At 33.7% G+C, this 11,706-nt stretch overlaps 1 protein-coding gene across 1 annotated transcript in view; it reads left to right on the top strand.

Moving 5' to 3' along the window:
• The window catches only part of ADGRV1 (adhesion G protein-coupled receptor V1), a 253,152-nt gene that overhangs the window by 88,051 nt on the left and 153,395 nt on the right, over positions 1–11,706 (top strand). The window contains exons 57-69 of the mRNA XM_042866113.1: positions 739–912; positions 1,316–1,498; positions 2,144–2,323; positions 3,561–3,725; positions 4,347–4,464; positions 5,057–5,180; positions 5,543–5,681; positions 5,878–6,063; positions 6,388–6,620; positions 7,624–7,772; positions 8,964–9,165; positions 9,672–9,891; positions 11,014–11,253. Of these exons, the coding sequence (XP_042722047.1) occupies positions 739–912; positions 1,316–1,498; positions 2,144–2,323; positions 3,561–3,725; positions 4,347–4,464; positions 5,057–5,180; positions 5,543–5,681; positions 5,878–6,063; positions 6,388–6,620; positions 7,624–7,772; positions 8,964–9,165; positions 9,672–9,891; positions 11,014–11,253 (2,313 nt within the window). The remainder of the gene's footprint in view (positions 1–738; positions 913–1,315; positions 1,499–2,143; positions 2,324–3,560; positions 3,726–4,346; positions 4,465–5,056; positions 5,181–5,542; positions 5,682–5,877; positions 6,064–6,387; positions 6,621–7,623; positions 7,773–8,963; positions 9,166–9,671; positions 9,892–11,013; positions 11,254–11,706) is intronic.

Here is an 11,706-nt window from a genome sequence, read left to right on the forward strand (position 1 = left end):
ATAATTTAATTTAAAGAAATGAACATTATTACTGTTTCTATTTTAAGAAAAGGACTTAGTGTTCTAGAAGAGGTGAAGGTAGGATTCTTGCATCATTAGACAGCGGTAAATTACTAGCAATTGCAGTCATCTATTTCAAAAGAATTTGTATACTGGTAACTGGGAAGGAACTAAGTAGTTTGCTTTGTCCTACTGCCCAAGTTAATATTATTAAAAAGGAGAAAAATATAAATGTCTTAGGTGCCTGTTGTTTTGTGGAGAATTTATTTTAACTTACATGCTTATTAACAGATTTGGTCTGTAGTTTGAAAAATATTAATTTTTCATTAAAAGTAGATGAATTATTTAAATACATTCAGCATGGAGATATTGTTTTATATGTACTGGTTCATTTTATGAAATCTGACCAACTTGTTTTATAGGTAGGAGAAAGAAGTATCAGCTAGCAATTCCTGCTATTGTTTCAGCAGGTTTGGAATCTGGCTATCAACTTCAGCTTCTAAAATTTAGCAAAGATATTCTCTTCTACCTTTCACATGATGTGAAGTAAGGAATTGGTTATGTGATCCCAAATTCTCGGACAGCATCCCAGAAGTAGTCATCTTTATGCATGTACTCTAATTTTATCAAACTTAGAAAGCTTGTAAAGGTATAAAGTTATAAAATTTATAGTTATAATTTAATCATAGTACTTTGTAGTGGAAAAAAAAAAAGTGACACTTAAAAATATTTTTGCAGGACAATGTTCCAGAATTACAGGAAGGATTTATAATCAATATTACTGATGTGAAGCTGATTGATTCTCTCACTAGAGGTCAGCCAAGTGTGAAGAGGATTGGTTTAGAAATAGCTGCAATAACAATTGAAGAAAATGATGATGCAAGAGGAGTATTTAGTTTTAGTGTTACAAAGGTAAGTGAATTTGAATGAAAAATATTTGAAGCCACATTCCAGCAGGAGAGTCTGTGATTTTGGACCACTTTTGATATAATTCTAATAGGGTTTATGTCAGTAAATTGTTCTGGATGGATAGGTCAGATGTCAGACAAGCAGTTCAGTCTTGGAATTTTCTTCATAATTAATGTGTGAAACTTATTAGGAAGCTGAAAGTGCTAAAATGAGAGTCTCATAATTTTCTGAGAGGAACTCCAGGATGTCATCTAATTGGTACTTCTGCTATGCAAGATCAGTGCTAAACTCAGACCAGGTTACACGTGATTGTGATTTCCATATTTATTCTTATCCAAAAGTCAGTCAATAAATAGCAGTTGTGATACTCACTAGTTTTTTTTTGTTGTTATTGTTGAATTTTCAGGATAAAACTGGAACTGTTGTTGGTTATGAGGTACCACCACCACATAATACACTGAAACTTCCAGTTGTTCGACAGGCTGGGAGATTTGGGTCAGCAGTTCTGTATTGGGAAGCCATTCCTTTAACTGCTGGTTTTGAAGATTTTACACCATCATCTGGAAACCTTACATTTGCAGATGGGCAGGTGGGCACTTGCTTAAAGTGCATCTCTGGTTTTTAATTTAAGAGCATCTCACATTTTCTACCAATGGAATTTTCATCCATTCATTAAAATAATTTTATTCATGGCCTCAGAATATGAATGATTCTCCTGACTTCAGTGCTTTAACATGGAAAAGCACAATGTATTTGTATTTGTAATGTATTTGGTTAAAATATTGACCAGATAGGAATACGTGTCTTTGGTACCTTTAAGTGAAACCACAATTTTTTATGATAAAGGCCTTTAGCCTAAATCTGCAATATAACCTGTCTTCTCTGCAAACTTTCAGAATACTGCTGTATGTTTCTTTAGTTTTAAATTTAATACTGTCTCTGAAAATACTTTGTGTATATAAAAGATTTTTTATGTCAAGAGAATTGGTGTTTGGCAATAAGAAAGTATATTTTTTGAGCAGAATTGAGGCTGAATGGCAATGATGTCTGTCTGTATATTAAAATATATAGGCATAATAAGAAATGAGCACAATCAACAATGTATGCTTATCTGTAATTATACAAAATTTGTTTATTTTACATTTAACATTTTTCAAAAAATTCATATAGAGTATTAGAAATGAAGTTTAGTTTGTTTTGCTTTGTTTTTTTTTTTTTTCTATTTTTCTTTCAGGCTACAGGAGAAATAGAAATTACAATCATAGATGACAGTGAAGTTGAATTCCTTGAGATCTTCAAAATTGCTTTAGTGAGGGTAACGGGTGGTGCAAGACTTGGAGATGAAACACTAGTAACTGTTGCTATTCCACCCAATGATTCCCCTGTTGGAGTATTTGGTTTTGAAGAAAAGAACGTGAGTTTGATTTGATTTGGACTGTACTATTTTCTGCAAAGGCAGGATTATTGATTTGTGTCACTAGCACATAGCTGATTTTGATAACCCTTCATTGCACTGTAATACAGTTCTTTCACTGAAAATGAGTTGCATGACGAGAAGCGTGACCAGCAGCAGATCAAGGGAGGTGATTCTGCCCCTCTGCTCTGCTCTCATGATACCCCACCTGGAGTACTGCATCCAGTTCGGGGACCTGCAACACAAGAAGGATATGGAGTAGGTCCAGAGGAGGACCATGAAAATGATCAGAGAATTGGAACACCTCCCTTGTGAGAACAGCTGAGAGATGTGGAGCTCTTAAGCCTAGAGAAGAGAAGGCTCTTGGGGGACTTTATAGTGACCTTCAAGTACCTGAAGGGGGCTTACAGGAAAGCTGGGAGGTGACTTCTTATCAGTACATATAGAGATGCGGCAAGGAGAAATGATTATAAACTAGGGTAGATTTAGGCTAGATATTAGGAAGAAATTCTTTACTGTGAGGGTGGTGAGACACTGGAACAGGTTGCCCGATGAGGCTGTAAATGCGCCCTCCTTAGAGGGTTTTACAGGGCTTTGAGTCAATCTGGTCTAGTGGGAGGTGTCTCCGCCTATAGCAGAGGGGCTGGAACTAGATCTTGAAGGTGATTTTGAAGGTCCCTTTCAACCCAAACCGTTCTGTGATTCTATGAAAGGCGTATTAGTGCTTGTCTTTATAAACTATGTTTGATGATTATGGCAATGACAGCACTGCAGCATAGACTTGGACTTCTGTATCAGTGCATTTTGATTCTGTGCACTAATAATCCAGGATGTCCAAGGAAGGATTTTTAGTGTTTTGCTGAATGTTAAAATGGATTTTTAGTAATATTCATTACTGAAACTAAAGTTTGGAAAGAAATTACAAAACATTTCTCATCTTACTGATTGACAGTGAATGATTCTTCTGCTGTCCATTTTACTGGTGACTACTTGTGACTCACTGTCTGTGATTGTTTTGATTTACAGACCCTATGAAAGTAGCTTGAGTGACTCATATTTGCTAGCAGAATTCAGCACATTTCTTTGCCTGTTACCTTCTTGCTGATTTTCATTCTTTTCCTTCGTTTGTTGTTAATAATGCTTTTTTTATATTTTTCTTTCTTTCTTTCTTTTTTTCCAAGTCAGTATGAGTACAACTGATAAAAGCTTTTCTTCCTCCTCTTTTTTTTTTCTTCAGGTAACAGTGAAAGAACCTCAGACACCTGATGACTCTGCAGCAATTGCACTGCTCACTGTAAGTCGAAGTCCTGGTGGACAGGGAGCAGTTACAGTGATATGGATTCTTGAGGAGGCTGCTGAACGTGACTTGACCCCTCTGAATGGTACCCTTCACTTTAATGAGGTATTTCTGATACAACAATAAATGATTTACTATTTTTAAGTCTACAGACTTTTTCTTCATGGATTTGTTAGCATGGTTCTTGTTTGATGTTTATTGAGCTAGAGATTACACTACCAAAAGGCTAGTTTGAACCAATGAGGAAAACTGTTAATGCTCCTTTTAAAGCAATATAATGTTATCAGCAGGGAAACAGGCTTCTCAAATATGAGTTGTTTTTACTGTTAAGAAAGAGGAACAGCAATATACTGCATGTGAGTAATGATTACAGAACAATTCTGTTCCATTATCATACAATCAAAAAATAAATTTGAAGAAATGAGAAGCATGAACAATGTTCAGCCTCTGCAGAGTATTGCAAAATATTGAGAATATTTCTTGGATAGAAGATAATGTTTATGTTTTTACTGTTCATTAACCTGTGAGTAAACATTTTAGGTAAACCAGAAATTTATTTTTTTGAAAAAGGTTCAAATATACCAAGCATATGCATACTTAATATGGGTTGTTGATGACAAGTAGTTTTCTGCACAGTATAATACTGTATTTTTTTTTTAGTTTCACTTCATATATACATAAATATATATATATATATATATATCTTCTGGTCTTTACATGATCCAGACTGAATCCCAGAAGTTTATTGTTATACGTGCTGTAGAAGATGGTATCCTGGAAGGGAATGAAACATTTACCATTCAGCTAGTCTCTTCTGGTGATGCAGAGATATCCCCTGTAAATGGTAAATAATTATTTAACTACATTCTAATTTTTAGACAGTTCATATGAGAATTCTACTAAGCCTGTTCATATTAGACTATGGTGCTTATGTATATTGAATTTTGCAGTGTTCTTTGATATGGTTTCTTTGATTGTTTTGGAATGTCATTCTTTTTTCATAAGTTGTTTACTCTAGAAATGAGTAAGAATTTTAGGTCATATTTGTTTCATTCTAAATTGTTGATATAAACTGCTGTGTTCAGCATGAAAAAGCAAACAAAATGCAGAAACACAAAACAGTTAACACTGTGCAAAAAGAATTCTTTATCGAAAAGCAACAATCAAGCTCAGCTTCAGAACCTGTAGGAACCACCGATTAGTTTTGTTTGTAAGGGACCATGCAGGGTGATAATTTAGTGGAAAACCATGCTAAAGAACAGTTCCCAATTAAACCAGTTTGCTGAGGGCGTTATCTTATCAAATTCTGAAGATTAAACAATGGGGCTTCTACAGCTTTTTCTAGGTAGCCAATGCTTAAAATTCATAAAATCTTCATAAGTTAACTTTCAGTTATACATTTCAAAAAATATTTAATGTTAGAAGCTTTGTTCTAGGTCTGGCCACCATCATTATTTTGGGTGATGAAGGAGCTTCTGGGGTGGTTGGAATAGATCATTCATTCAAGCATGTTCTGATTGGAGAACCTTCTGGCAATTATAATGGGACTGCTCTTATTAGGTAAGTGCATCTCATTTTTCCAAATAAAGGAGAATCTCAGAAGCGATGAAGATCCATATTTTTCAAGCATTTCTTGATTGCTGTATATTATTATCTCTTCTAAAATGTGAACTATTTTTAAATTTAGAAGTGTATTTTTAAAGAAGGTCAGAATATACGGCACAGGAGCCAAAAATTGCAAACATGTGCTCTCCTTGATGAAATAACTCAATCTTCTTCAATAGTGCTAATAGCATTTCTGTTGTGCTCAACAGTATGATATACTGTTGTTCTCTGGATTGGATTTTTTTTTTTTTTCTCTGGATTGGACATTAACTGTTAAAGTAGAAAAATAAAATCTGTATTTGTGTTCTTAACTGCAGCCTGACACGTGGCCCAGGGATTTTTGGTGAGGTCTTGATATACTGGAATATAACACCTCCTCATCATACAGAATTTACTGAGATATCGGGAACCTTGACGATGAGAGACAGACAGTCTGCTGCAGTTGTTCTAATACAGGTATGAGACTGAATTTACATCAGTAGCTACTTTGAGTTGTTTCTTTTATTTAGATATTATCTTGGTTAGAAACTAATTATACCTGTCTGCCAGGAAATAATATTTAGTTTTATTAGTATTTAGAAAGTATTTATTATTAGTAGTATTTATTATTAGTATTTAGAAAGTTTTAGCTTTCACTGTTCATCCTCCCTAGGCTCTAGATGATGACCATCCTGAGGAGAAGCGTTATTATCAGTTTCAACTAACTGGAATCAGTGATGGAGCATTAATAAATGAATCTAGCAACACAGCAAATATTACCATGGCTGCCAGTGATCTTCCATATGGAGTGTTTACATTTTCAAGAGAATTATTCCAAACAACAGAAGAAGAAAGATGGGTATTAGATTAAACTTCATTCCTATGTACAATGTTTAAAGACTTCAGTATTTTTGCTATCTTTGTGCTTAACTTCAGAAGAAAAATAAATCAAAGATTTCCTGCGTTTCTCATAGCACAAGCTCTATCATGGCTTTTGGACTTCTTTGACACTCCGAGAAAGAGTGCTGTCTGCTAGGCTGCATATAGATTGTATTTATTAAAAACAGATGTTATCTCTAAACCTGTTGAAAAGATGCCTTTAGAACAGTTTTGAAAGCAACTGTAATAGAAGAACAGAGTTTCTAATATATTTATTTATTTAATAAGTGCTTTTTCCCCTTAGGTTAACATCACTATTGTGCGCTCTGGAGGATGCTATGGCAAAGTGCATCTTTGGTTTCAGATAATAAATGGAACTGCAGAGGAGGGAATTGATTTCACTCCCACAGTAACGGAGTTATTATTTGAACCAGATGAGGAGAGTAAAATGATTTTGATTGAAATTCATGACGATGACATTCCTGAAGGTCCTGAAGACTTTTCAGTGATGATTACCAAAGTGGAACTCCAAGGAAGGTAAAGAGAATATCTTGTTGCAAATAAGCTTGTTGATAACAAGCTGAAAAACATATCTCACTTAACTGCATAAAGTCAGCCATGAAATCTAGCCTGTTCTGATGTAAAACTTGATAAGACAGCTATAACAGTGATCATGATAGAAATGAGGAAATCAGTTTTCTTAATATTAGCATGAACATTTTTCTGATTAAGAGCCCAAACATTGCATTCATTTCTTGAATGTTTAAGAAACAGGTGTTGGCAAGGTTGTTAATACATTCTGTGACAAGTAAAATATTATTATTTGAGACATGCCTATTATGTTATAAATACTGTATGTGGTTTAGTAGTGTTCCAAAAGGAACAGCAAAGCAGTGAATGCAGCTCTGCATTTCAAGCAGGTGTAACACTACATTATGTAGAATAAAAACACAAATGTGGAGTATGTGAACTTGTCACTGTATGGAATTACTTTAATGTGGAACTATGTTTTTTACAATTCCAATTCATTCTCTTTTCATTTGTATCTCTTGTGAGAAGTTGTAGTAAAAGTTTGTATTTACAGTGACTGTGTTAGGAAAGATCATCAAAGTTGTGGATTCCAACTGAGATACAAACACAGGTCGTTATGATAGCTGTGTAATATATTAGCAATGGGAATGACCTGTACAGACAATTACTAGTTAACATTTTCCTGATTGAAGTTTTCAAGGCTGCTTTTTTGAAGCATGTTTTCATGTATAGTGCATGGGTTTCACTGCTAACAGATAGTTAATCTGCTTAGAGTATAACCTCATTAATATTTTCTAGAGTTTCATGGGAAAGAAAAAATGAAAGATAAACATCGCTGGAAGTAAACTATTATTTTTTCCATATAACGTTTTAAGAAAATGTGGCAAGAAAGTCTTTGGTATTTACTCTCAGAAAATAGAAGTGTTTGTAGTAATCATTAAAATGACATTAATCTTAATACTTTCACAACTTTTTAATTATTATTTTTATTTTTTTGTGTTCTTGAAAGTGGATTTGATTTTACCATCAAAGAAAATGGTCTACAGTTGGATCAACCTCCTATAATAGGAAATATATCCACAGTGCGAGTAACTATAGCAAAAAGTGACAATGCAGAAGGCATCATAGAATTTGATCCGCAGTACATCTTTCTACAAGGTTAGTTTGCTCTAAGTTTTCAGTGTGAGTTAGAAGATAAGTCTGTGACTTGGACATAAATTTTTGAGTTAACTTCCAACATCTGCTCTGAGTTTTGATACAAAGTGTGTAAGCAGCTGTAAATAAGTTCTTGAGCGATTTTTCTTCATACTTTCTGTCGCTGTATCATGATTGTTCAGGTTGTATTACTTAGGTACATGGGGCAATAAACTTGAGAGTGAGGGAACGAGAGAAATGGCCTACTATGTGTTTCAGTGTCTTTCATTGTAAGAACAGGTCTCTTTTACCCAGAATATTCCGTTTGCAGTTTGAGACACTCAGCAGTGACACTGAAACTACTTCGGTTTTTTAAGTGGAAATTACCGTAAGAAAATGTAACAGTTGTTTCACTCAGCTATTTCTTATGCATGTATTGTCATTAAAAAATAGTAACTAAGCTGGCTTAATATATATGCAGTTGAATAACAGTTGAAACCTGTTTATTGCTCCCTTGAAGAAAGTAAAAATATGAAATTTCATATCAGCTAAAATAATTGACTATAAAAGTAATTAATAAAATGACTTCCTTGTCATTATTCTCCTAAATTCTCAACATACCTAGCTCCATTTCAGTTTGCTCTTGAGTATTTCTTTTGAATTTAAGCTGTTCCTAAGATGATAGCCTCTCTGCTTAAGTGTTTAAAACCTATCTGAAATTTTCTTCATTTATCACATTGACTTTCCCTAATCCTGAAGATTTGTTTTTACATTTGCTGAAGATAAAATGAGCATAATATAATATGATAAAGTGTCTGAATGTGTAAAATTTTCTTTTAAAGGAACAATAACCAGTCACTCATACAAATGATGTTATAGCAGCATAACATTTTTTTTCCTATTATTTATTTGGTAGAAGATGCTTACATTAGCTTTTGTCACTGACTAAAAATCTAAATGGAAAAATAGCAGGCAAAGTTTTTAGAACATAAACTTCCATCTTGATTGAAGAAGAAAGTATTACTGTGCTACAAGGAACAACTTCTTGCTTGCATTAAAATTATGTTAGAAGTGGAGTATTCAGTTTTCAAAAGTAATGCTTGTGGAAGCTTCTTTTGTACAGAAAGAAATGGACTTAAATACTTAATTCTTTACATTTAAAAAAAAATCTGACATAAAATATCAATGGTAATTTTTTCTTAATCATTCTTGTAGTAGAGGAAGATGCTGGAGTAATTATGATTCCTGTTGTGAGGAAGCGTGGAACTTACGGCTATGTAACAGCTGATTTTCTTTCTCGAAGTATTTCTGCACTTCCCAATGGTGTTGACTATGTAATCCATAACAACTCAGTCACGTTTTATCATGGGCAGAACCAGACTTTTATCTACATCTCTATTATTGATGATGATGAAAGGTAATCTGTTTTTGTGATGATTTATCATTTAATTATTATTCAGTAATCGTTTTTTTTTTTAGTGTAAGCAGTGTACCTGCATGTAAAATTGGAATAAAAAAGGAAATTGTTGTAGTGATGAAAAATGCATCTAAATTTAAAACGGAAAGGAGAAACTATTATTGAAGTTTCATAGATATGTGAAATGTAAACAGTTTGTTAGATTGTCGAAATTATTAGGTATTTATTAGGTATTTAACATAAATGGGAAGTAGGACGTTCTTTTTATTTCACTTATCACCATTTGTTGTAAAAAGGAGGAATCTTCTGTTGTAAGTCTTCTGAGCTGACTTCTACATATATTCAGAGAACTCCATGATTGAATTAGTTGAATTGAGTATATTTTGAATTATAGTTATCTGTGTGTGTGTGTGTGTGTGTGTGTGTGGTGATAGTGGTGGGGATTTCTCATAATCTTTCTCCCTCTCTCTTTTCTTTTTTTTTTTCATTTCTTTTTTTTCTTCCAGTGAATTTGCAGAGCAATTTGAAATCCAGCTGACAGGAGCTACTGGTGGAGCAGTCCTTGGACTCCATTTAGTGAGCCAGATCACCATTGCTAAAAGTGACTCGCCCCTGGGAATTGTCAGATTTCTTAACGAAAGTCGAATTACACTTCCCAATCCTGATATACCCATGACACTGTCTCTGGTGCTGGAAAGAACTGGAAGATTGTTAGGAGACACACAGGTAGGCTCTGGCTGTCGAAGATGTTGGTTGCTTTCCAGTTGCTAGATCAAAAAACTCCTGCATTTTTCTACAAAAGCTTCTTTCTGACTGACTTCTGATGGGATGATTACAGCTTTTTTATATGCCTTTGTTGTGTATAGTTGCAGTATAGCAAAAAATGTAGTTAAACCTTTCTATTTCTCCTTTTTTTCAACTTTTATTATGGTCTAATGTTTTAAGCTAGCTCCTAATCCTGTCAGAACCATGACTCGTATCATGCACTACAGGTTTCGTTTAATTTAGTTGAATTAATTCCTCAAGCTGGTCAATTTTTTTAATCAATAAAATGTTCATTATGAATTTTCTAGGTTTCCAGACCAGTGATAAAGAAAGATATAAGTAAGAACCAAGGCAAGCCTTTCATAGTCTTGACAAATAGTGGAAAATCTTTTTCCCATGTCAAAATTGTTTTAGTTGTCTTTGACTTTTTTTTTTTTTTTTCCTCTAGAAGTCATTTGAGAAAGCAGAAAAAAATTAAAGCTATCAAAATAAAATCAATGTTTAAAGTGCAGAATATGGCCTCCTCAAAAGCAAATGTAATTATAGGAAATCTTGAAAATATTCTAGTTTTTAATCAGGCTGCAGAAGTACAAAAAATCATTTGAGGAATTTAAAACTTTTATTGCAGAATATTAAATAAGCGTTTGTCATTTTAGGTCAAATATTACATACAGAGTGAGTACTGATTTACTTGGGGAGCTTCACAGAAAAAAATCTGGACAAGCGCAGAATTAAAAACTGGCCTGTGTTTTTCCCATTAGGTGCTCTAAGGAAATTTATTTCATTTCTAACTATTCATTTATATTATTAATACATATCAATTTTAATAAATTGGCATTGTGGTTAACTCTCACAATTTCCTTTTGTAATGTGATATGCTTATTTTTCCAAAGGATTATTCAATTTTCTACATGCAATTCATTGTGAATATTTTGTGGTTCATTATAATCAACAAAGATTTAAACATCATTACTTACCAGATTAAGGAACTTTATTTCACTTATTGCGATCTGTCATTTCTCGCTCTTGGAGGCCTACTGTAACATAGCATCACTCTTATTCTGAAACTGATATCTTCCACAGATTAACTGGGACATTTTAGGGCCCAATTCAGAAGAGATTTTATCTCCTTTGAATAGTGACATTGGTGACCCTGTGAATGGATCATTTTATTTTGGAGACGGAGAAGGAGGTCCAAGAACTATTCATCTACAAATCTATCCTCATGAGGAAATTGAAGTTCAGGAGATATTTGTTATTAGACTGAGCCTTGTGAAAGGTGAAACAGAAATAGATCCAAAGGCAAACAACATTACACTAATAGTAAGTCATTATTGCTTTTCTGTTTTCTGAGATCTCTGTTGATACTGGAATTCATCCTGTGAAATTTTTCAAAATTAATCATACTGATAGTTTGTCATTTGGCTTTCTTGTCTCTTCTACTCACATGTATTGGTATGACTTGAGCTCTTAAGAAAATGTTGCAAATAATCTATTGGTAAAAATCGGTATACAAGCCCTGACTCAGCTGCCTTCCTTGCAGAAGTTTGTGGTTCTCTTTGGTGGGAGCATGAATGGGTCTTAATTCCTAACTGTTCACCATTTTGAACTCTACTTCTCCTTCCACTAGCACATATTAAAGAAATTTAAAAAATCACAGTGAAAGACAGATAGTCCAAGAAGTAAGGCAGAAAAGCTGTTAAGGACAAATATTTCCTTTAGGGATACTGAAGTTAAGGATTTCTATATGAGACTTTTATAAGGGGGGGGGGGGGG

Source organism: Lagopus leucura, unplaced genomic scaffold, assembly GCF_019238085.1.
Source record: "Lagopus leucura isolate 7727_CA_CO unplaced genomic scaffold, USGS_WTPT01 Super-Scaffold_810, whole genome shotgun sequence".
Taxonomy (NCBI): domain Eukaryota; kingdom Metazoa; phylum Chordata; class Aves; order Galliformes; family Phasianidae; genus Lagopus; species Lagopus leucura.